Genomic DNA, 20853 nt, shown 5'->3' with positions numbered 1-20853 from the left:
GATGAAGCACTTTTATGAGGAAGTATGGAAGTTTTTGTAAATACCCGGCCCTAAAACTGAGAATTGCATGAAAAACATACTATTTCTTAACATCCACTTTGGTTGTTTTGTTCACAAAAGCTAGTGTGTATGTTTTGAGGGTGTGTTTTTCAGGAGCGTCGTACATATCCCCTTCCCGATTGAAGGCATCAGTTTGTATATTTAAACAATATATATACAATATAATTACCGGAGGGTAAGAGGAGACATGATCCAAGTTTTCAAGATATTTCACGGTATAGATAGACTCGATCCAGATTGCTTTTTTGTGAACTTCACAGTATCAGAGAACAAGAGGGTTCCATGACACATGCTCCGCCGACGATTGCTCCGCCGACATTTACTCCGCAAAACGCGACAATTGCTCCGCGACATTTGCTCCGCGACATTTGCTCCGACGTCAAATGCTCCGCCGACAGGTGCTCCGCCGACAGTTGCTCCGCCGACAGTTGCTCCGCCGACAATTGCTCCGCCGACAGATGCTCCGCCGACAATTGCTCCTCCGACAATTGCTCCGCCGACAATTGCTCCGCCGTCAATTGCTCCGCAAAACGCGACAATTGCTCCGCCGACATTTGCTCCGCCGACATTTGCTCCGCCTGAAGCGACACTTGCTCCGCCGACATTTGCTCCGCCGACATTTGCTCCGCCGACATTTGCTCCGCCGTCAATTGCTCCGCCGACAATTGCTCCGCCGACAATTGCTCCGCCGACAATTGCTCCGCCTGAAGCGACAATTGCTCCGGTGACATTTGCTCCGCCGACATTTGCTCCGCATGAAGCGACACTTGCTCCGGTGACATTAATTTTGCTCCGACGACATTTGCTCCGCCCAAAAAGTGTCCCATTAAATACAAATGCTACTAGTACTACGACAAATGCTTCGCCGACAATATTTTTTTTTCACGGGTTGTTTTTGTTTCTTTCTTTTTTTCTTCATTTTTTGAATGCATTTCATGACATTATGTAAATGAAATGAAATGAATGAATGTTGATAATGTGGGAGGAAAAAGCAGTTGCCTAAAAGTCATTTCGAATATACTGAAATAACTTTCCATCTATCACTGTACGTCCCACATAATGTACACTAAACACTCATTACATGTCATGGGAAGTTTTTTTTTTTTAAATAGAGCAGCAAGCCACATTCCCCAATACGCGCATACCTCCTAGTTAATTTCAAACAGCTCATCAATAATGTAAGACCTGAAATTACCTCAATGAAAGAAGACTAATAACATGAGAGGAAAGAAAAGAACAAAAAAGACAACCGTCTTTTGCTATTCCCCATAATGTTTGATTTAAAAAAATAAAAAATAAAATTATAGCTCCTTACGCAAGTTCTCCGGCGAAAGATAATTACTCCGCTCAAAATCTGTTTCATGTATTACTCATTAGCTGATCCAAAGCTCAAGGCTATCTCTCTCTCTCTCTCTCTCTTTCTCTCTCTCCCATGCTCCTCCTTTTCCTGTTTACACCGTTTTCTTGTCTTCTTTGCTCTTTTCTTTCCTTTCATGCTATTAGTCTTCTTTCATTTCCATCACTTCTTCTCTGCTCCCCCTCTCGAGTTCTATTTCTCTCGTGAAATTGAAACGTAAAGTAATACAATCATGTAGTACATTCTTGTTTAGAATAATATTTTCAATAATATCCAGTCCATTTTCTAAAGGTTTCTTTCCTTTAGTTAAGTGTATGTAGCTTTAATATATTATGTTAGTGTGCAAAACACTCCGTTTCATTCGAGTACTTTGTTTTCACTAAATAATTTAAGGGACTCACGAAGCCACCGGAAGAAGAGCAATTGGCTTATCATGAAGAACTAACATCAAACTGCAACAAAATGATTTGTATAAATGTGAATAAGCAGAAAGGCTGCCATCTCATTTTCCCGTCTGAATGGGTTCTCTTCCTTACGTATATAAGTGCCCTTATTTTCTAAACTTTTTTTTTATATTTGTGTGTTTATTAAATTTTCAATCATATAAAAATTACATATTTACAAGTCATTGGTAATAGTTAGACAAACAAAAAAACCAATATGTATAAGAACAACTAACAATAATGAAAGGACAAGAAAGTTATAAAAAAAAAACATTATAGTAAAAAAAAAATACACTGTACACATTTGAACTCCAGTGCATAAAGGGGAGTGAGGGGGCAAAGGAATAAAAGTTAAATCAACATGAGTATCATAAGTCAAATCGCCATTTCTTAAAATGCGAAACAAGCTTGTTCCTTTTTTTCGCTGAGAAATATTCAATATCTTTTTGTTTCTTTATAAAACTCTTAAAAAGATCAACACTTGGTAAATCCCCCTTACTTATTTTCTAAACTTCCATGATGACCTATTACATTGTATAATGCTTTACCTAGTAAGATGCATTGATCGAGGTAATTTCAGGTATTACATATTGATGAGCTACTTGAAATTAACTAGGAGGTATGCGCGTATTGGGAAATGTGGCTTGCTGCTCTACTTTTTTTAAAAAACTTCCCACGACATGTAATGAGTGTTTAGTATACATTATATGGGACGTACAGTGATAGATGGAAAGTTATTTCAGTATATTCGAAATGACTTTTAGGTAACTCCTTTTTCCTCCCACTTCATCAACATTCATTCATTTCATTTCATCTACATTATTTCAAGAAATGCATTCAGAAAATGAAGAAGAAAAAAAGAAACGAAAAAAATAGGTGTAAAGAAAATATTGTCGGCGAAGCATTTGTCGTAGTACTAGTAGCATTTGTAGTTTATGGGACACTTTTTGGGCGGAGCAAATGTCGTCGGAGCAAATGTCGGCGGAGCAATTGTCGCTTCAGGCGGAGCAATTGTCGGCGGAGCAATTGTCGGCGGAGCAAATGTCGGCGGAGCAAGTGTCGCTTCAGGCGGAGCAAATGTCGGCGGAGCAAATGTCGGCGGAGCAATTGTCGCGTTTTGCGGAGCAATTGACGGCGGAGCAATTGTCGGCGGAGCAATTGTCGGAGGAGCAATTGTCGGCGGAGCATCTGTCGGCGGAGCAATTGTCGGCGGAGCAACTGTCGGCGGAGCAACTGTCGGCGGAGCAACTGTCGGCGGAGCATTTGACGTCGGAGCAAATGTCGCGGAGCAAATGTCGCGGAGCAATTGTCGCGTTTTGCGGAGTAAATGTCGGCGGAGCAATCGTCGGCGGAGCATGTGTCGGGTTACCAACAAGAGGCCATTCATCGAAGCTATTCACTCCTCGCTGTCGATTGAATGTCAGGAGTAACTTTTTTTAGCAATCGGGTCATCCAGTCTTGGAACAGTTTACCAGAGTCTCTAGTAACTGCTACCAGACAAACACTTTGCTATAGCATAGTCTGACATCCACGCATGCTCTGATATAGACCTTTACTAATGTACCAAATGATCTGACCGGGAAACCTACAGGATATCCTACACTCCCGTATATGGTGATGATGATGATTTAGAAGAAGTCTTCTTTCTGATAAATTTAGTCCATGAGGCTGACAAAGACCTTTTTATCGATCAGTTAGATGGTCTAAGTAATTTTGAGGGGTCAAATTTTATGAATAGGACGGGGACATTTCGCGGGCAAGGCTCCGAGTCCTAGCCTAGTTTATTAATAGATAAATATCTTGGTTTTCATTTACCAGGTATTTGTATAGGCCTATAGTAATTAAACAGGTCTATTAAGTTGACACCGAATTTATTACTTTTTTTTTTTTATTGATTTTGTTATATCAAAGGTCTAGAAAAACTTTCACTAGATTATATACAACATTTTATCAGAAAAGTACAAATAGCCTATATTTGGCCTATTAGTTATGTATGGCCACCGGGTAAAAACGAAAACATGTAACCATGCATGGTAAAAACTTGGCGGGACTTTTATAGCCTGCATGACTTGTACATGAAGGAGATCATCAGTTGGAGTATAAGCTAATAGAGTAATGGTCGATTTTGATGGGAATCCCTCTGACATCCACTCGTGTATCCAACCCATTAATTTTCTATTAAAAAATGTTATCAACCATAACGTCAACCGTTTTGTCAACCATTTCCCCTGCCGTCGTATCTCTTGCTTCAATATTTTCTCTTCAAAGCTTGAAGCAGCATAACGCACTTGCATGGGAAATTTCAAATCTCAACATTTTCTTAGAATGGTAAGACCCCTACAACATTTTTTTTTCTTCGAGGGGAACCCCGCTGCACCCGCCATAGTGTCTCGGTTAACCCCAAACCATGGTTTGGGGTTAACCCCCCCCCCCCCCCCCCCCCTGCGTACGCGCCTAAAAATCGCTTCACTGGGCCTGTCCCATTACTATTGTGAATTCGTTGACGACTGGGAAAAGTCCTGGTTACGATCGATGGTGTCAAGATGACATAAAACAGGTTATTTTAGGGATTATATTCAACCCAGTTCTACATGTTTTTAATTTATCAATTTTAAATGGAATAGTCCCTGAAAACATGAAAATTGCAAAAGTCGTACCCGTTTTTATCATGTTTATCTTGTTGCTATTTTAAGTACCAACCATTATTTGGTCCAGAGGGGGCCCTAAAATTTACAAGCTCTGCTTTTACCAGGGTCTCCTCGTCTTTCTTTTGGTTCACTTTGTTTCTATCATTGCCATAATTCTTTTCTTAATTGCATTGTAAATGTATGATGATCTAATGTTATGCTCTATGTGTCATTTGAAAGAAAGACGAATAAATATCTCATGTTATCTTATCTGTCTTATCTATATGCCGATTTTACAGCCATGTATCCCGCGTCATGCACCCCGCCTCCCTGCCTCCCCCACACACACACCTTTCAATGGAAAATCCTGGATTCTTCCCTGTGACTAGCTACATCAGCCATATAATACTCGTAATAGTAATAGGCCTAGCTAGGCTATGTATATCTTTATTGGCCCCTAAAAAAAATGAAATTGAGTCCAAAGGCATCACTCAGTGGGCGTGGCAATGCAGTCATGCGCTTTTTATTCGTACAACTTTTTTGCCATTTAGGAGGTATGTCAGGGGCTCGTCTCCGAAATAGTCTGATTTCTAGACAAAATTAATCACTTTGTCCATAAATATTTCTATCAGAATATAATATTGTTTAAATCAATTATTATCGAACATTTATGATCTATTAAAAAAACTATAAAAATTAATAATAATGAATGTTGATTGCATACTGAAGAATTGTGATTGAAAGTATTATCCCCCGGTATTATCCTTATGATGAAAAAAGTTTGGATGGTGAAAGCTAGAGCTCAAGCACACGCCAATAACAACTAAAACAACAAAACAACGTTTGTTATTATCGGTATCATTTTCGCTACCGATGAAAATCCTGTAGCGCTGCATGCATGCCGTACGTGTATACTCGATCGCGGCGAGGCTCCAAGTTCTCGATCAAAGCATTCATTCAAGACTTTATTTTCTGTCTCGACTTTTGACCTATGTTCTCTTCTTCAAGACTTGCCCAACTAACTGCCATCAGTGAATGGTAAGCTTATAATTTAAATACAATCTGGAATCCCTTTCAACTCCCTTGCCGGTTTCTGGCCTGGCGCTAGCGCTAGCGGCGTAGCGCTGGCCCACACATCCTGATTGCATGAAGCTGCTAGCTGTGCAGTGTGCTATTGATTCTCAACATTTAATTCAAACTCCACTGCACAAAACTCAACTGATTTCACTCAAATTAGTACCTTGGTGACAATTGATGACACCTAAATAGCAGTAAAAATACCATTTTTTAAACTTACCAAAGTTAGAAAGAATAATTTAAATATTCAAATTGGAAGTCTAGACTGTAACTAAGTCTAGACTAAGTGTAAGTTAGACCTAAAAGTTAGATGATAGATCTAGGGTCTACTCTTAAACTTGCCGATCAGCCACATCGGCATGATTGTGTGCATTTGTGTGTTATAAGTGTATTGACTATTCATGTGTGCAATAATAATAATAATAATAATAATAATAATAATAATAATAATATCCTAATAGTCCACTCCAAATTTTATTAAACCGAAACGGAAATTCTTTTTGCCTCTTGGCACGTAGTAGACCTAGAGGTCTACAGTGCTAGAGGTCAATACGCATTAGCATTGACTCTTTATGCTTTGCTGGAGTGCGCTGACCCAGTTAATCAAGTCCATTCGTTTACGTGCAGTTGTCCAAAATAAGACGTAGATGGCGTCAACCAGTATTTCCCATGCTACAGCCCTTTTATTTAAGTCTGTGACAATGAGAGAATTCAGAAGTCAGCGGGTTAACTTAAATGGTAAAAAACCTTATGGGGGTCGATTTGCATGCGTTAGCTCATACACATTCCACGTTCCAATTTTACATGCTTGAATTTTTGTTTGTGGACTACCCTGCCATGCCTTTAAAGTACTGAACTGGTAGACTATGTATTTACTCCAGTTACACAGCCAAACCTGCAGAAAACTAACAAAATTTGCTTATTTGAGGTGATGTAATTGTTTGTTTGATCTGTGAGAGTGTTGGTCTCTTCTGTGCGACTGACATACCGTACATGTAAATACACTGAATGCAAGACTTGCTCAATCTATAAAAGGATCCCTTTAATACACTTGGGCAATTCCAATGAATGGGAGACACATCTCATATTGAGACAGCTTTAATGAGTTGGGTAAACATAACAGTAATCTGCATTTCTCTTTCTGCATACCCCATAAAACAGTGTGTTTAGGAAGAAGCTGAGTGAAAATGTATGAAGGAAAAAGAAAGTTTGTGATTTCGAGGGGGAGACATATTTGGTAGGTCTGTCATATTTGGTAGGCATTTGTTTTATACCAGTATTCATTTCGTACTTTGCAATTGTGAACAGTAGCCATTTCAGGTACATTTACATTTTATCAATGGATAAATTATTGACAGCTGGCTATATGCTAGAAGACAAGCCTCTGCATTATTAGAGTCCCATATATACGCCAATCAACTGCTGGTCAAACATTCAACTTCTCTTCACTACTAAAGGAGGCAAGATGGCTCAGTGGTAAAGCAGTGGTCTTATAACCGGGATGTCCTGGGTTCAAAACCAAGTTAATGTGCTAGTAATTGGCATGAATCCTCATTACCAAGTCCCTCAGAGAGAATGCTGTCAGTTCCCTGGTTGCTACTTACACATGTACAAGCATACACATGCTTTCTTAGCAATCAGGTAAAGGAAAACAAACAAAACAAGCTAGCAGCCTTTCTTTGATCTGTAAATTCTTCTGTCTGAAGGTTGTAGAATCTTGTTTTGTAGAATGTCACAAAACTGATATTCCATTTGTATCTTTATGTGTCTTGATGCAGGTTGTAGCACATCTGGAGTTTCAGACGGAAGACAAAATTGCTTGTGTTGGAGTGGATTACATGAGAGTTTGATTCATTGGAATCAGTTGGACTGAATTGAGACCGACGAGGAACCCACAGATTCGAAATCTGCATTTGGATTATTAAAGTTTGTTGTTGGTTTGGATTTATGAGAGCCAAACAACAACCAAGCTAGAGATTGGAATCAGCATCATCATCATGTCTGGTCTCAAAAGACTGCCGTTGCTTTTCAAACAGCCCGTTCGTCGAGCTAGCTTCATGGACAAGATGTCCAAAGATGTCAGGTCCAAGAATCCGTTGAAATGGACAGACTACGGAGATGGCCTCAATGCATCGAGACCTCCCAAGCATGCTGACATTGTGGTGATTGGGGGAGGGGTCATGGGGTCCAGTGTGGCCTACTTCTTGAGGCGGCAGGCTCAGGCGGGAGTAAGCGTTTGCGTTGTGGAGAGAGACATGAGTGTAAGTATGTTGTAGGAGCGTCATGGTTGATAGTACATGTATATATAAAGAAGTTAGGGGTTGATTTTCTAATGTAGCTCTGGGGGGTGTTTCACGAAGATCCTAAGTTGAACTTATCTATAAGTTGGACTTTAAAAATTATGGAAAGCTGTTAGCATCTATGAAAATGTTTTGTAAAAGTTATTTTAATAGGCATGAAATGTTGATTTGAATCCTTCATGTTTTCTGTTATCAAGGAGATTTCATGTTCTTGATGTGGTATTTATAGAAAGTCTGAAATACTTGAATTTTCGCTTTTAAATATACTTTATTTTAAGGCTACAAATGGCTCTCCATAAGTTTTAAGTTCAACTTAGAGTGAGGCTCGACTTAGGATCCCTGAGGTGATGCATTATTTTCATATAATTTCTCAATCGTTAGTTCAAGCCTCCTATCCTATGTATAGAAGAGTTTATAAAATCACTTGAAGATAAACATCATAAACTTGTAGTGTTTGTCTGTTTCTCTTAACTTCATGCAAATTTAATAATTAAAAAAAAAGATACTCAAAGGGAATAATTCCATTTTATTTTTAACTATAGCCTTAATCAAGTTACCAAGTAGATAAAAACGTTTGCTGCATCCTTGAACATATTCCTTATAAAACTGTTCTTCATTTTCATTTTTCTTCACATATATCTCCAGTATACAAGAGCATCGAGTGCCCTTGCAGTCGGGGGAATCCGACAACAGTTTTCAGTTCCAGAAAATATCTATATGTCTCTCTACAGTGCACACTTCCTAAGAAACATCAAGGTATGTTGGTATGGATCTGTTTTTAGTCACCTATCAAAGTTGTTTACAAAGGCTAAATAAATTGGACTTTCCTCTTCAAATTTACATCTCTGTTTGCGTTTGCACTTTTACTGATAAACTTGTAGTGCCATCTTACTTGGAAATACTTGAATAGTAAAAAGTATTACACTGTACATTATATGGGATAACTAGTAAATTAATCATTTTTTTAAAATTGCTGTCAATCTGAAGATTTTAACCCTTTGGCAACTGTATTTAGTCATTCCCATAAGGTTAAATACAGGGCTTTAATTTGTTTAAGGTGTAAGATTAAGATTAGGGTTGCAATTGGGTTTTAGGTTAGGTTTAGGGTTAGTATCATGTTGGGTCGAAGGCTACAGTTAAGAAATGGGTTAATGTGAGAAATATGCCATTTTTGTAATGTAATCAAATTATAGCACAAATCTTTTTGATTTAATTCACCTGTTATTGCAATTCGCATTCTGACTATTGAAATACAATTATTCATCAAAGGTGAATGAAATATTTTTATTAAAGGCTCTTAAAGGTAATGCAAAGTTTTGGGAAATTTTAAAAATAGGATGGATAGTAATTCTTTAAATTTTGATATATTTGGATGCCCCTGTGGATGTATTACAAGCACTAGAAAATTTAGCCCCTAAACACTTCTGCTTTCGAGAAATTGAATATTAAAAAATTTACCAGTGCTCCCGGTAAATTTAAAATATTTCAAATAACACCTAAGGCTATTCCATTGTAGCTGGGACTATAAAAATCTCTGAATATTCAGTTCTGGAATATAATTTCCAAACGGGAATAGCAAATTGGTCGATTGTAGTCTAGAAACATTGATTTAAAGCTTAAATAATATCAGTCTTGAGAGGACGTTATACAACATAAAGAGTTTATTATTTACAGTTTCATCACTTTAGACTCTATTTCAACCGCGACAACGATCATTGAATAATTTAGGATCCCAATATGCTTCCAATATGTTCATTTGAACCAAATTCATGACCCAATACCAAAACATTGTAATACCTTTAACAAAGATGTTTACAAAAATGGTCTATTGGCAGCAGGGCAAATCTTTCACATTGTTATTTTTTACATTGTGAATCTCAGCAATACCTTTGTGTAGATGACAGAGATCCTCCTTAACAAAGATGTTTACGAAAATGGTCCATTGTCAGCATAGCAAATCTTTGACCTTGTTATTTTTTACATTGTGAATCTCAGCAATACGTTTGTGTAGATGACAGAGATCCTCCTTAACAAAGATGTTTACGAAAATGGTCCATTGTCAGCATAGCAAATCTTTGACCTTGTTATTTTTTACATTGTGAATCTCAGCAATACGTTTGTGTAGATGACAGAGATCATCCTTAACAAAGATGTTTACGAATATGGTCCATTGTCAGCAGGGTAAATCTTTCACCTTGTTACTTTTTACATTGTGAATCTCCGCAATTGAGCAATACCTTTGTGTAGATGACAGAGATCCTCCTTAACAAAGATGTTTACGAATATGGTCCATTGTCAGCATAGCAAATCTTTTACCTTATTATTTTTTACATTGTGAATCTCAGCAATACCTTTGTGTAGATGACAGAGATCCTCCCGACATCCAATTCAACCACCAGGGATACCTCACGCTTGCGTCGCCCGACAACGCTCATATCTTAGAAGAGAACTTCAAGCTACAGACGTGAGTTTCTAGTCGATGGATCATTTGCTCATTATACCTCACAGGCTCATGTATTTATTAAGAATGTGCACAAGTTTTTCGTTCGTTCATTTTTTCATTTTTCATTAAAAACACAGCAAATGCAAATAAACATTCAAGTATATATACATACAAAGAATGTTCAGTTTATACGATAACTTCAAATGAAATAGGAGAACAACGGAAAAGCCCATGGTGGCCTTGTTTAAAAAAGTATACACTAGTTAAAGATATCACAAAATATAGCGATAAAAAACACAATATAATGTGCACAAGTTTTATAGTCATAATGGCATAAAGTCATATACACTGTACTCTTTTTTATTAGAAGATACGCATAGGCTCTAGCTTCACACTTTCACCAAATTAAATGTGACCTTAGCCAAGCCTAAGTTCTATATAATATTTGTTTTAAAGTAGAACACATTTTGTGTAGTGCCTGGCAGAAGGATATAAACACTAATTTATTTCAAACTTACCGTATACATTTTTCAGTTTTGATAGCCATTGATATCACTCTTTACAATTTGGAAAATGTGTAAAAATCAAGATTAAATAATAGGTCTTGTATGCTGCTAAAATTAAAAACCATTTTCGATTACCGGTATTATTATTTTTTGTTGTTGGTGGTAATTTTTGTTATTGTTGCTGGATTAAAATCTAATCTAAAATCAGTTTGACGAAAGAAATAATAAGAAATAGGGTTGCTTTTTCGATTACCATGTTCTTGATTCTAAATTGAATACGGTCTGAAACAACAGTAATTACTTCAATTAGAATTTTGTTTTTGATTCTAGTGAACTTGGTGCAAAGCTTGAACTTCTGTCGTCGACTGGACTGAAAGAACGGTTTCCTTGGATAAACAATGAAGGGGTAGAAGTTGGTGCTTATGGTAAGTAGGTTCAGAAAAGCTTGATCATCTAGCATATAAGTACGGTATTGGTGTGTACTGCAAGGTTCTGGAATCAACAAAATGATAAGAAATTTGACCCAGTCTTGGTAAAGTTACAAGTACTGTACACAGATAGATGTATATGGGACTACGCGACACGTGCGCGATATCTATCAGGTCCAAATAGATATAATAATTTACCAAATATATCAAATAGTAGGCTGTTTCTTGGCAAAATTTGTATCGTCACGTAATAGTCACAACATATCCTTTCACATGATTGGTAATAAGAGCTTCCATTTCTTTTTTCGAGAGGGGGGCGTTTCTAAAACTAGTCTTTGCCTTTTAAACTACATAAAATCCACACTATCTCCTAAGGACAATTTTATGCAACAAACTTTTTATTATTAACACAATTTCTTACTGTCTGCTGCCTCGAGATCACTTGAGCGAAGAAAGGTAACAATGTATAGCAAGAGTTCCCATTGAATGAAACCCCAAGCAGAAACAGTCTCTGCAAGCTCAGTAGATAATCTACTCTATGTCACATGCTGTCACTCCTTTATTCATTCTCTTAACTGTCTTGTAATGCTAATAGGTTTTGAGAATGAAGGTTGGTTCAACCCATGCCTTCTTGCAAGATCCTTCAAGCAGAAAGCAAGAGTGTCTAGGAGCAAATTAGTTTGGTCAATCCCCTGTTTTATTCCATTTTAATCACCCAATGTTGCTCTTCTTTCCTTTAGGTTTGGAGAACGAAGGCTGGTTCGACCCGTACCTTCTAACCAGATCCTTCCAGCAGAAAACAGTCTCTGCAAGCTCAGTTGATGTCTACTCTATGTCGCATGCTGTCACTCCTTTATTCATTCTTTTAATTGTCTTGTCTTACCTTTAGGTTTGGAGAACGAAGGCTGGTTTGACCCATACCTTCTAACCAGATCCTTCAAACAGAAAGCAAGAGGTTCTAGGAGCAAATTAGTTTGATCAACGCCCGATTTTACTCTATTATTCACCCAATGTTGTTCTTCTTGCCTTTAGGTTTGGAGAACGAAGGCTGGTTCGACCCGTACCTTCTAACCAGATCCTTCCAGCAGAAAACAGTCTCTGCAAGTTCAGTAGCTAGTCTACTCTATGTCGCATGCTGTCACTCCTTTATTCATTCTTTTAATTGTCTTGCCTTGCCTTTAGGTTTGGAGAACGAAGGCTGGTTCGACCCGTACCTTCTAACCAGGTCCTTCCAGCAGAAAGCAGAGTCTCTGGGAGCGCAGTACTGTCGAGGTGAAGTCATCGGCTTTGAGTGTAACCAAGTTGACAAAGGGATGGGTGTTCCTGGATACTACCAGGGACAGGGCAAGAGGATCAAGTCCGTCAAGGTTGGTGCTTGTAAACCAATCGTAGCTATTTCATAAGGGACCATCATTTTATACATCAGAGCTACTAACAAATATCCGCCAACAACAATGAGAGTTGACAGCGACCGAAACAATGAATATTTAGGGTTGTTTTAACTACAAGCCGGTCAAATAGACATTTTTACTACCTGGTACATTATCATTAGATGAATTCAAAACGTCAAATCGTACACCGATTCTTATTTTCTTCATAGGCATGACAAGAACTCAACTTTATCTTTAATCCTGGACAAAAGTTGGTCCACTTTTATGAGAAAAAGTCTCTGTGTTTTTTTTAGGGAGATTTGCATTGGCATGGCGGTAATGTCCACAGTTTGGTGAGCTCTTTGTCTTCAACTACAAATTGACTCTTAACATACCCAGGTTTGAAACTGAGTCACGTCTTTCAGATGGTGACGTTATAGGTCGGTCCCAGATGTAATTAATCATATCTTATTGGTACAGTCAAACCTGTCTATAGCGACCGCCCAAGGGAAACAACAAATGTGGCCTGTGTAGACAGGTGGTCACTAAAGCAGATCTGACAGGACAACTGTAAGAACTCAGTTTTACACACACACACACACACACACTCTCTGTTTTATCAATTCTCAGGTGAGGATGCCCAACAGTCCGGAAGTAATTGACGTTAACTGCGCCATGGCGGTGGTCTGCGCCGGCTCCTGGTCAGGCGAGATAACATCCATGCTGGGCATCGGTCAAGGGTCGGCTGAAGACTTGCTTGACGTACCCCTGCCCGTGGAGCCCAGGAAGAGGTATGTCTACGTGACCCACTGCCCAGATGGCCCTGGTCTGGACTTCCCGATGATCATCAACCTCGATGGGGTCTATGCCAGGAGGGAGGGGCTTGGAGGCAACTATGTCATGGGATCTTGTCCGTTTCCAGATCAGGTGGGTATAGGAAGTGATCTAACATTTGCTTTGGCGACATTTGGATATATTATGACTTACTTGACTTAAGTGCACAGGCCGGAGTGTCCTCTTACGCTCCTCCAGGTGGTCCGCCTCCATTCACTTCTGTCCTGGGCTTGGTGTTGAGCAGCCCCCAGGCTGGCTTAATCCAGAGTCTTGGCGGATTTGGTCTTTCCACCTCAGGGGAGGACGTCCCGATGCCCGTGGATATATTATACTTGATGCCTATATGTAAACTAAGTAGCACAGGAAGCGCATCAGGTGTCTTAGAGTTGTGTAAATAATGAAAGAGATGTGAGTTATTAATAGTATCTGTGTTGTTATTTTTGCTGTTGATCGTGATCATGACAATGACGACGATGATGATAACAATATTAATAATATTCCGCTTTAATATAGCGCCCAATACATCCATACAACGATGTGCCTACCGGTAAGTGCTTTACAGATATATTATTACCCTGGTCATCGGATTCATGCTTACCCGCACACAGTGTATGCACATTTTCCACTCCCTGGGGACGCATGGTGCTGTATTTTTATGCCTCCGTTACGAAGTAGCCGGAGGCATTATGTTTTCGGGTTGTCCGTCCGTCCGTACGTACGTCTGTACGTCTGTACGTACGTACGTCCCGTTCTTGTGATCGCGTTATCTGAAGAACCGATCGATGGATTCCTGCCAAACTTTGGTCATGTATGTATCTTGCAGAGCCGATGAACTGATTAGATTTTGGGGTCACGAGGTCAAAGGTCAAAGGTCACAGGGCTCATTAGGTATGCAAAAACAGCTCGTGATCGCGTTATCTGAAGAACCAATTGATGGATTCCTGCCAAACTTTGGTCATGTATGTATCTTGCAGAGCCAATGAATTGATTAGATTTTGGGGTCATGAGGTTAAAGGTCAAAGGTCACAGGGCTCATTATGTATGCATAAACAGCTTGTGATCGCGTTATCTCAAGAACCGATTGATGGATTGCTACCAAACTTAGGTCATGTATGTTACTTGCAGAGCCGATGAACTGATTAGATTTAGTGGTCATGAGGTCAAAGGTCAAAGGCCACAGCACACATTATGTATGCAATAACAGCTTGTGATCGCGTTATCTCAAGAACCGATTGATGGATTCCTGCCAAAATTAGGTCATGTATGTTACTTGCAGAGCCAATGAACTGAGTAGATTCTTGGTTCATAAGGTCAAAGGTCAAAGATCATGGGCTCATTATGTATGCAAAAATAGCTTGTGAACACATTCTCATTAGAACTGACAGATGGATTACTATTTAACTCAGGACATCTTGCAGAGCCAATGAACTGAGTAGATTTTAGGGTCATGAGGTCAAAGATCAAAGGGTCATATATGTATATGAGAAATTGCTTGTAATCACGATATTCTGAGAACCTGTCAATGGATTACAATTGAACTTGAATCCGAAAAATTTCTTCTGTTTTGGTTTGTAAAATTGCTCTATGACGGAGGCATCATTTTCGACTGCGCGCAGTCGAATTCCATCTAGTTTTTTTTTCTCTTTGCCTCTTCAAAGGGACTTTATTGTTCCATTTCAAAATACATATATATTATTTACAAAACAAGTAAAATGAAACATGAATTATATACAAGATCAACATAATATCTTAAAATTATCATTTTAACATTTCTAATACTTTCTTAACTTCCTCAATATCGAAGTATTTTATATTTTCTTTGTATTTCAAATAACATTTTAATGATGAAATAATATAGTATTAATGACTGCTTTGAGAGAAATAGTATAGTATTAATGACTGCTTTGAGAGAAATAGTTGTTTTATTACGCTCAAGGGAAGGTTAGAATTGTGCTATTCCCCGAGGCTTGCCGAGGGGAATAGCCCAATTGTAACCTTCCCGAGAGCGTATGAAAACAACTATTTCTCGAATATTAAAGCAGTCATTAATACTTTTATATGCCGAAAAAAAATAGACTAAAAAATAAAAAATAAAAAATAATTTACATTTTTGTCGAAGACGGGATTCGAACTCTTGCGTACAACAAGAGGTGTATCGAAAACCAACGCTTAGACCACTCGGCTATCGCGCGCCGTTAACATGCTTGGCAGTTTTCTCCAATATATACATTAAAATGGATTGAAAACGGCTCCGCGTGAGGGATGCTTCGCAAAAGCTCCATGAAACGGACCCTTCTTTTACTTTTGCAATGCATATTGGCACGAACTTAGATCAAGATCTATCGGCAGATGTTGTTTTTTTGTTTTTGAGAGTTAATTTTCGTCTTCATGTCAACAATGCAAGATAAAATTGTCGGTAAGATCGATCGAGATTCAATTGTATTGAAATTGCCGACCAATTTTTCGCACACGTATGGTATCCTCCATCGCTCAAACCATTTTTTAACATGTAAACCTATGGGGTAACCATGGAGACTGACCTATTTTTTTAATAACCATGGTTATTAAAAATATTGAAATGTTTTAAGCATGGTTACCGGGAATTTTACAGGAACAGTTGAAGTTTATGAATGCAATTCGACCAATCAGATGGCTGGATTTCTTAAGTGAGGTATATAATATAGTATTAATGAATGATCAACATAATATCTTAAAATTATCATTTTAACATTTCTAATACTTTCTTAACTTCCTCAATATCGAAGTATTTTATATTTTCTTTGTATTTCAAATAACATTTTAATGATGAAATAATATAGTATTAATGACTGCTTTGAGAGAAATAGTATAGTATTAATGAATGCTTTGAGAGAAATAGTTGTTTTTATACGCTCAAGGGAAGGTTAGAATTGTGCTATTCCCCGAGGCTTGCCGAGGGGAATAGCCCAATTGTAACCTTCCCGAGAGCGTATAAAAACAACTATTTCTCGAATATTAAAGCAGTCATTAATACTTTTATATGCCGAAAAAAAAGAAAAAAAGAAAAAAAAAAAAAAAACTTTTGTCGAAGATGGGATTCGAACTCTTGCGTACCAAAGGTGATGTTACTAAAGTCAGCGCCTCAAACCGTTTGGCCAGCGCGCTCTGTCACCATGGGCAGTAGTTTTCTTTAATATATTCATTAAAATGAATTGAAAACGGCTTCGCGTGGTGGAAGCTTCGCGGCTGCTCCATTAAACGGGCCCTTCTTTTACTTTTGCAATGCATATTGGCACGAAATTAGATCAAGATCTATCGGCAGATGTTGTTTTTTTGTTTTTGGAAGTTTATTTTCGTCTTCATGTCAACAATGCAAGATAAAACTGTCGGTAAGATCGATCGAGATTCAATTGTATTGAAATTACCGACCAATTCTTCGTACACGTACGGTATCCTCGATCGCTCAGACCATTTTTTAACATGTAAACCTATGGGGTAACCATGGAGACTGACCTATTTGTTATTGGGATTTTGAACTGTTTTTTAACCATGGTTACCGGGAATTTTCGGGAACAGTTAAAGTTTATGAATGCAATTTCGACCAATCAGATTGCTGGATTACTTGAGTGAGGTATATAAAATCATTTATTAACCTCTTTGGATTGGTTGGTACTTCTCCAAAGTTCCGCTTTACGTAGTCTTTGTATATAACCAGTTGAGCATAATTTATCCAAAAATTAAAAAAAGTAAATTTTCTGTTATCTATTTTATATTCAATCAATGACATTTTCATATCAATTTCTATTTTAAAAATGAAATATATAATTCTTGAGATAATTTTCCAGAAAACTCTTAATTTCTTGCAACGAAATATAAAATGTTCAATATTTTCTTTTTCACGACAAATTTCACATTCGTTAGACTGTACAATTTTCCATATAAAGAGATTGTCTTTAGATGGCAATATTCTATGAATTAATTTAAAATTATATTGTTTGATCTTATTGTCTCTTATGTTATTAAATTTGAACTGAAATACATCTTTCCAAACAAATGTTTCTGGTAGGCCTAAAATATTTTGCCAAAAATGGAAACCAATTTTCTCTTTTTTCCTTTTTAGCATTAAATTATAATAACTCTTCGTCGTAGTAAATTCAACGTTTATAACATCTAAAGTTGTCTCAATGTACATTGTTTCATTGAGACTTGGAGCTTTGTTTAAACGTAAATTTTGTGACCAATATTTTGGGAATGCTTTTTTTAATTTTGACATTTTAAATAAAAACAACAGATCCTTTACATCAAAATGGTTATTGAATAGAGAGTTATCTATCCATGTACGCATGGTGCTGTATATACATAGCATATTTCCATAACTCAAAGTTCATACTGTGAGATTAGAAGTACTATTAGATATTGACAAACTCTAATAGAAGTTCAGAGTTTTCTTACACATTTGTTTTTGTTTCTTTTACAACCTGTATGAATATATTTTTTAAATATGTCAAAAAAACGCTGGTACAATTTTAGGTGGAGAGGTAGATTAGTCATCAGACTGTGGATCACAAGGTGCAGGGTTCAAATCCTTGACATAGCCATAGCATCGTTTAGCAAGACATAAGATGAACAGGTATCTTGAATGATTATTCCTTGAAATGCACTGTGCACTGATATTGGTTACATAAGCTAAAGCCAGGATAGTAGTAATTTCCGAAGCCTTTTTGAAGCACATAGAGACATGTCACAATGTGATTGCTTATTAAAGCTAAAGCCAGGATAGTAATTTCCAAAGCTTTTTTGAAACACATAGCGACATGTCATAATCACAAACAGGAATGGAATATCACAGCTATTAATAATTAGTTTCCTATCAATCCCTTTTCAGACTGAACCAGACTGTGACAATCTCAATGTGGATTATGAATTCTTTGAAGAAAATATTTGGCCCTCTCTAGCAAACAGAGTTCCAGCTTTTGAGAACTTAAAGGTAAGAAATCTGCATAGTGGGACTAAAATGTAGCAAGTTTATTGTTATTATACAGTAGGCTTGCGGATGCACCATGTGAGAGAGAGGGAGGATATATATTGTTATTATACAAATATTTCAAGCTTCAAAAGTCAATATAAGTAAATATGTGAACCTACAAATTTAGAGTTTCCTGAGTGAATTTTTATTTTACCGATGCCTCAGGTCTAAGAGGGCTACCCCTTGATTTTATTTATTTATTTAGGTTACCAGACGGACAACCAGGGACCCGTTTCACAAAGCCTTTTTTCAACGACAAATGTCAAAAATCAGTGACAAATCTGTTGATAACCAATCAGAAGCAAGGATTTCAGTAGCTTATAACAAAAACTGTCACTTGTCGCTGAAGACAAGTTTTGTGAAACGCCCCCCAGATGACTGCTATGATTGTCCAATTCAAATTCTTGGAGTCCTTTACAGTGGGTTGTACATCGATAGCTCCTGCGACAATTGCTCTATGTCAATTTCATACAGTAAACAAATGCTAAACTTCAATCTTAGGCCTGACACTATACCTAATCTTAATTGCAACCCTAACCCTAACCAACCCTAACTATATACATCTGACGAAATAAAGCCTGTAACAATTGTCATATGAGCAAATGCCAGGCCACCCCTTAAAAGTGATCTGCACCAATTTTACATGAAATAACAGTGGTATCTTATTTTCAGTTCCCACTTGGGAAAGAGAGAAAGTACTTAAAGCTTGCCCAATAGGATTTTAGGCGGTCAAGAGCCCTGCTCAAGATATTTTCCTTGTGCACCTATCATTGTTGTGCAAGATAAGAGTTTGACTTAATTTATTTTTTGTCTCTATAACAGCTCAAGAGTGCGTGGGCTGGTTTCTACGACTACAACACGATTGACCAGAACGCCATTATTGGACACCACCCTGCATACCCCAACCTCCTCCTAGCAACAGGGTTTAGTGGTCACGGTATACAGCAGTCTCCTGCAGTTGGACAAGCGATAAGTGATCTTATTTTTGAAGGAAAGTTTGTGGAGATTGATCTGGCTCGAATGGGCTTTGAGCGGTTCATCAGTAAAAGGCTTGTCAAAGAAGCAAATATCTATTGATCACAGAAAAACAGTGACTTGCAGTAGGGAAAGTGATCTCATTACCAAAGATATGTGCTCAGATGGGCTTTAAGTGACTCATCAGTAAAAGGCTTGTCAAAGAAGCAAATATCTATTGATCACAGAAAAACAGTAACTTGCAGTAGGGCAAGTGATCTCACTACCAAAGATTTGTGCTCGGTTAGGCTTTAAAGGCATCTGAGATGCATGGCCCTACGTGTTATCAGTATCTGTGATATGGTGTACTATTGAAACCCTAAAAAAATTGGCGCAAAATACCATGAAGTGCCTCAAAAAAGTAAAAATCTTTGAGTGACCGGTTTTACCATACTCTTCCCCAATACACTGTAGTGTTATAAAAATGCTAGGAAAACAAAAAATGAAATTTTGATTTCCAATCATAAATATCTTGATAATCAGACAGGCGATCGGCTTGTAAAAGTCATGGGATTCCTGACTGACCTAAAGGTTTATAATTATGATTGCAGGATTAGTTAAATACAGGATTTTGTTTCAAAATCTGAGGCACTTTAAGTGACTCCTCAAAGGCTGCTCGGAAAAGCAAGTGTCCATTGATCACAGACAGCAGGGACTTGTAATTGGACAGTCAATGAGTTGCAGTTTGATACTGACTCAATATCATCATCATCATTATAATCACCATTTTTTAAGCAATACATTATAAACTTGTGATTTGGTGTTGCGAGCTACCAAATCGAGTATTAAAATTGGTTGATCTCATGATTATAATCAACATCATCATCATTATCATCATTTTTTAAGCAATACATTATGAACTTCTGATTTGGTGTTGCGAGCTACCAAGTTTAGTATTGAAATCTGTTGATCTCATGATAATCATCAATGTCATCATCATTTTTATCATTTTTTTTAATAAGACATCATGAAATTCTGATTCGGTGTTGCGAGCTTCCAAATTGGATATTAAAATGACTGATCAATTTTGTCTTTGCTTTATATATCACAATAGAGTTTCTTATACAGTCCAAATAATTGACACAAGTGTTTTCAATGAAATTGTAATTCATACTCAGTAAGAAGTGCCATATGGGTTGTCTGTAGAATAATAATATATATTTATTCTCCTTTTCGGCATCACATTTTGTTTGAGCATGCCTTTGTTATGTGAGAGTTTATCATTTTGAAAGTTTTATCTTCGAAATGATTTTAAAGAAGAGGCTTGCTATGTTTAGTATTTGTCTTCCATATTTTTATTTTTCTTGTATACAATTGTGTATATATTGCATGATACTTTTTTTAAACAAGTTATTTTTATGCCTCCGTCTGTCTGTCCGTCCCGTTCTC

The 20853-nt window shown here is 37.5% G+C and overlaps 1 protein-coding gene across 1 annotated transcript; it reads left to right on the top strand.

Moving 5' to 3' along the window:
- Positions 1-5352: 5352 nt before the first annotated feature.
- On the top strand, positions 5353-19812 carry LOC578774 (FAD-dependent oxidoreductase domain-containing protein 1). The gene is made up of 9 exons (XM_030997878.1): positions 5353-5525; positions 7343-7825; positions 8510-8620; positions 10210-10328; positions 11144-11238; positions 12424-12608; positions 13242-13538; positions 18310-18411; positions 19273-19812. Exons 2-9 carry the CDS (start codon positions 7562-7564, stop codon positions 19525-19527), a joined length of 1428 nt encoding a protein of 475 aa, XP_030853738.1. The 5' UTR covers positions 5353-5525; positions 7343-7561; the 3' UTR covers positions 19528-19812.
- The last annotated feature ends 1041 nt before the right edge of the window (positions 19813-20853 follow it).

This window comes from Strongylocentrotus purpuratus, unplaced genomic scaffold, assembly GCF_000002235.5.
Source record: "Strongylocentrotus purpuratus isolate Spur 01 unplaced genomic scaffold, Spur_5.0 spur5_scaffold_4, whole genome shotgun sequence".
NCBI lineage: Eukaryota > Metazoa > Echinodermata > Echinoidea > Camarodonta > Strongylocentrotidae > Strongylocentrotus > Strongylocentrotus purpuratus.
Note: the sequence above shows the minus strand (reverse complement) of the source record. Positions and strands in the feature narration are given on the sequence as shown.

Excerpts from the sequence above, each read along its gene's own strand:
- LOC578774 (XM_030997878.1), top strand. The coding sequence starts at position 7,562 with ATGTCTGGTCTCAAAAGACTGCCGTTGCTTTTCAAACAGCCCGTTCGT. Across the intron at positions 7,826-8,509 it reads TTGTGGAGAGAGACATGAGT|TATACAAGAGCATCGAGTGC; the intron begins GTAAGTATGTTG and ends ATATATCTCCAG. Across the intron at positions 11,239-12,423 it reads GGTAGAAGTTGGTGCTTATG|GTTTGGAGAACGAAGGCTGG; the intron begins GTAAGTAGGTTC and ends CCTTGCCTTTAG.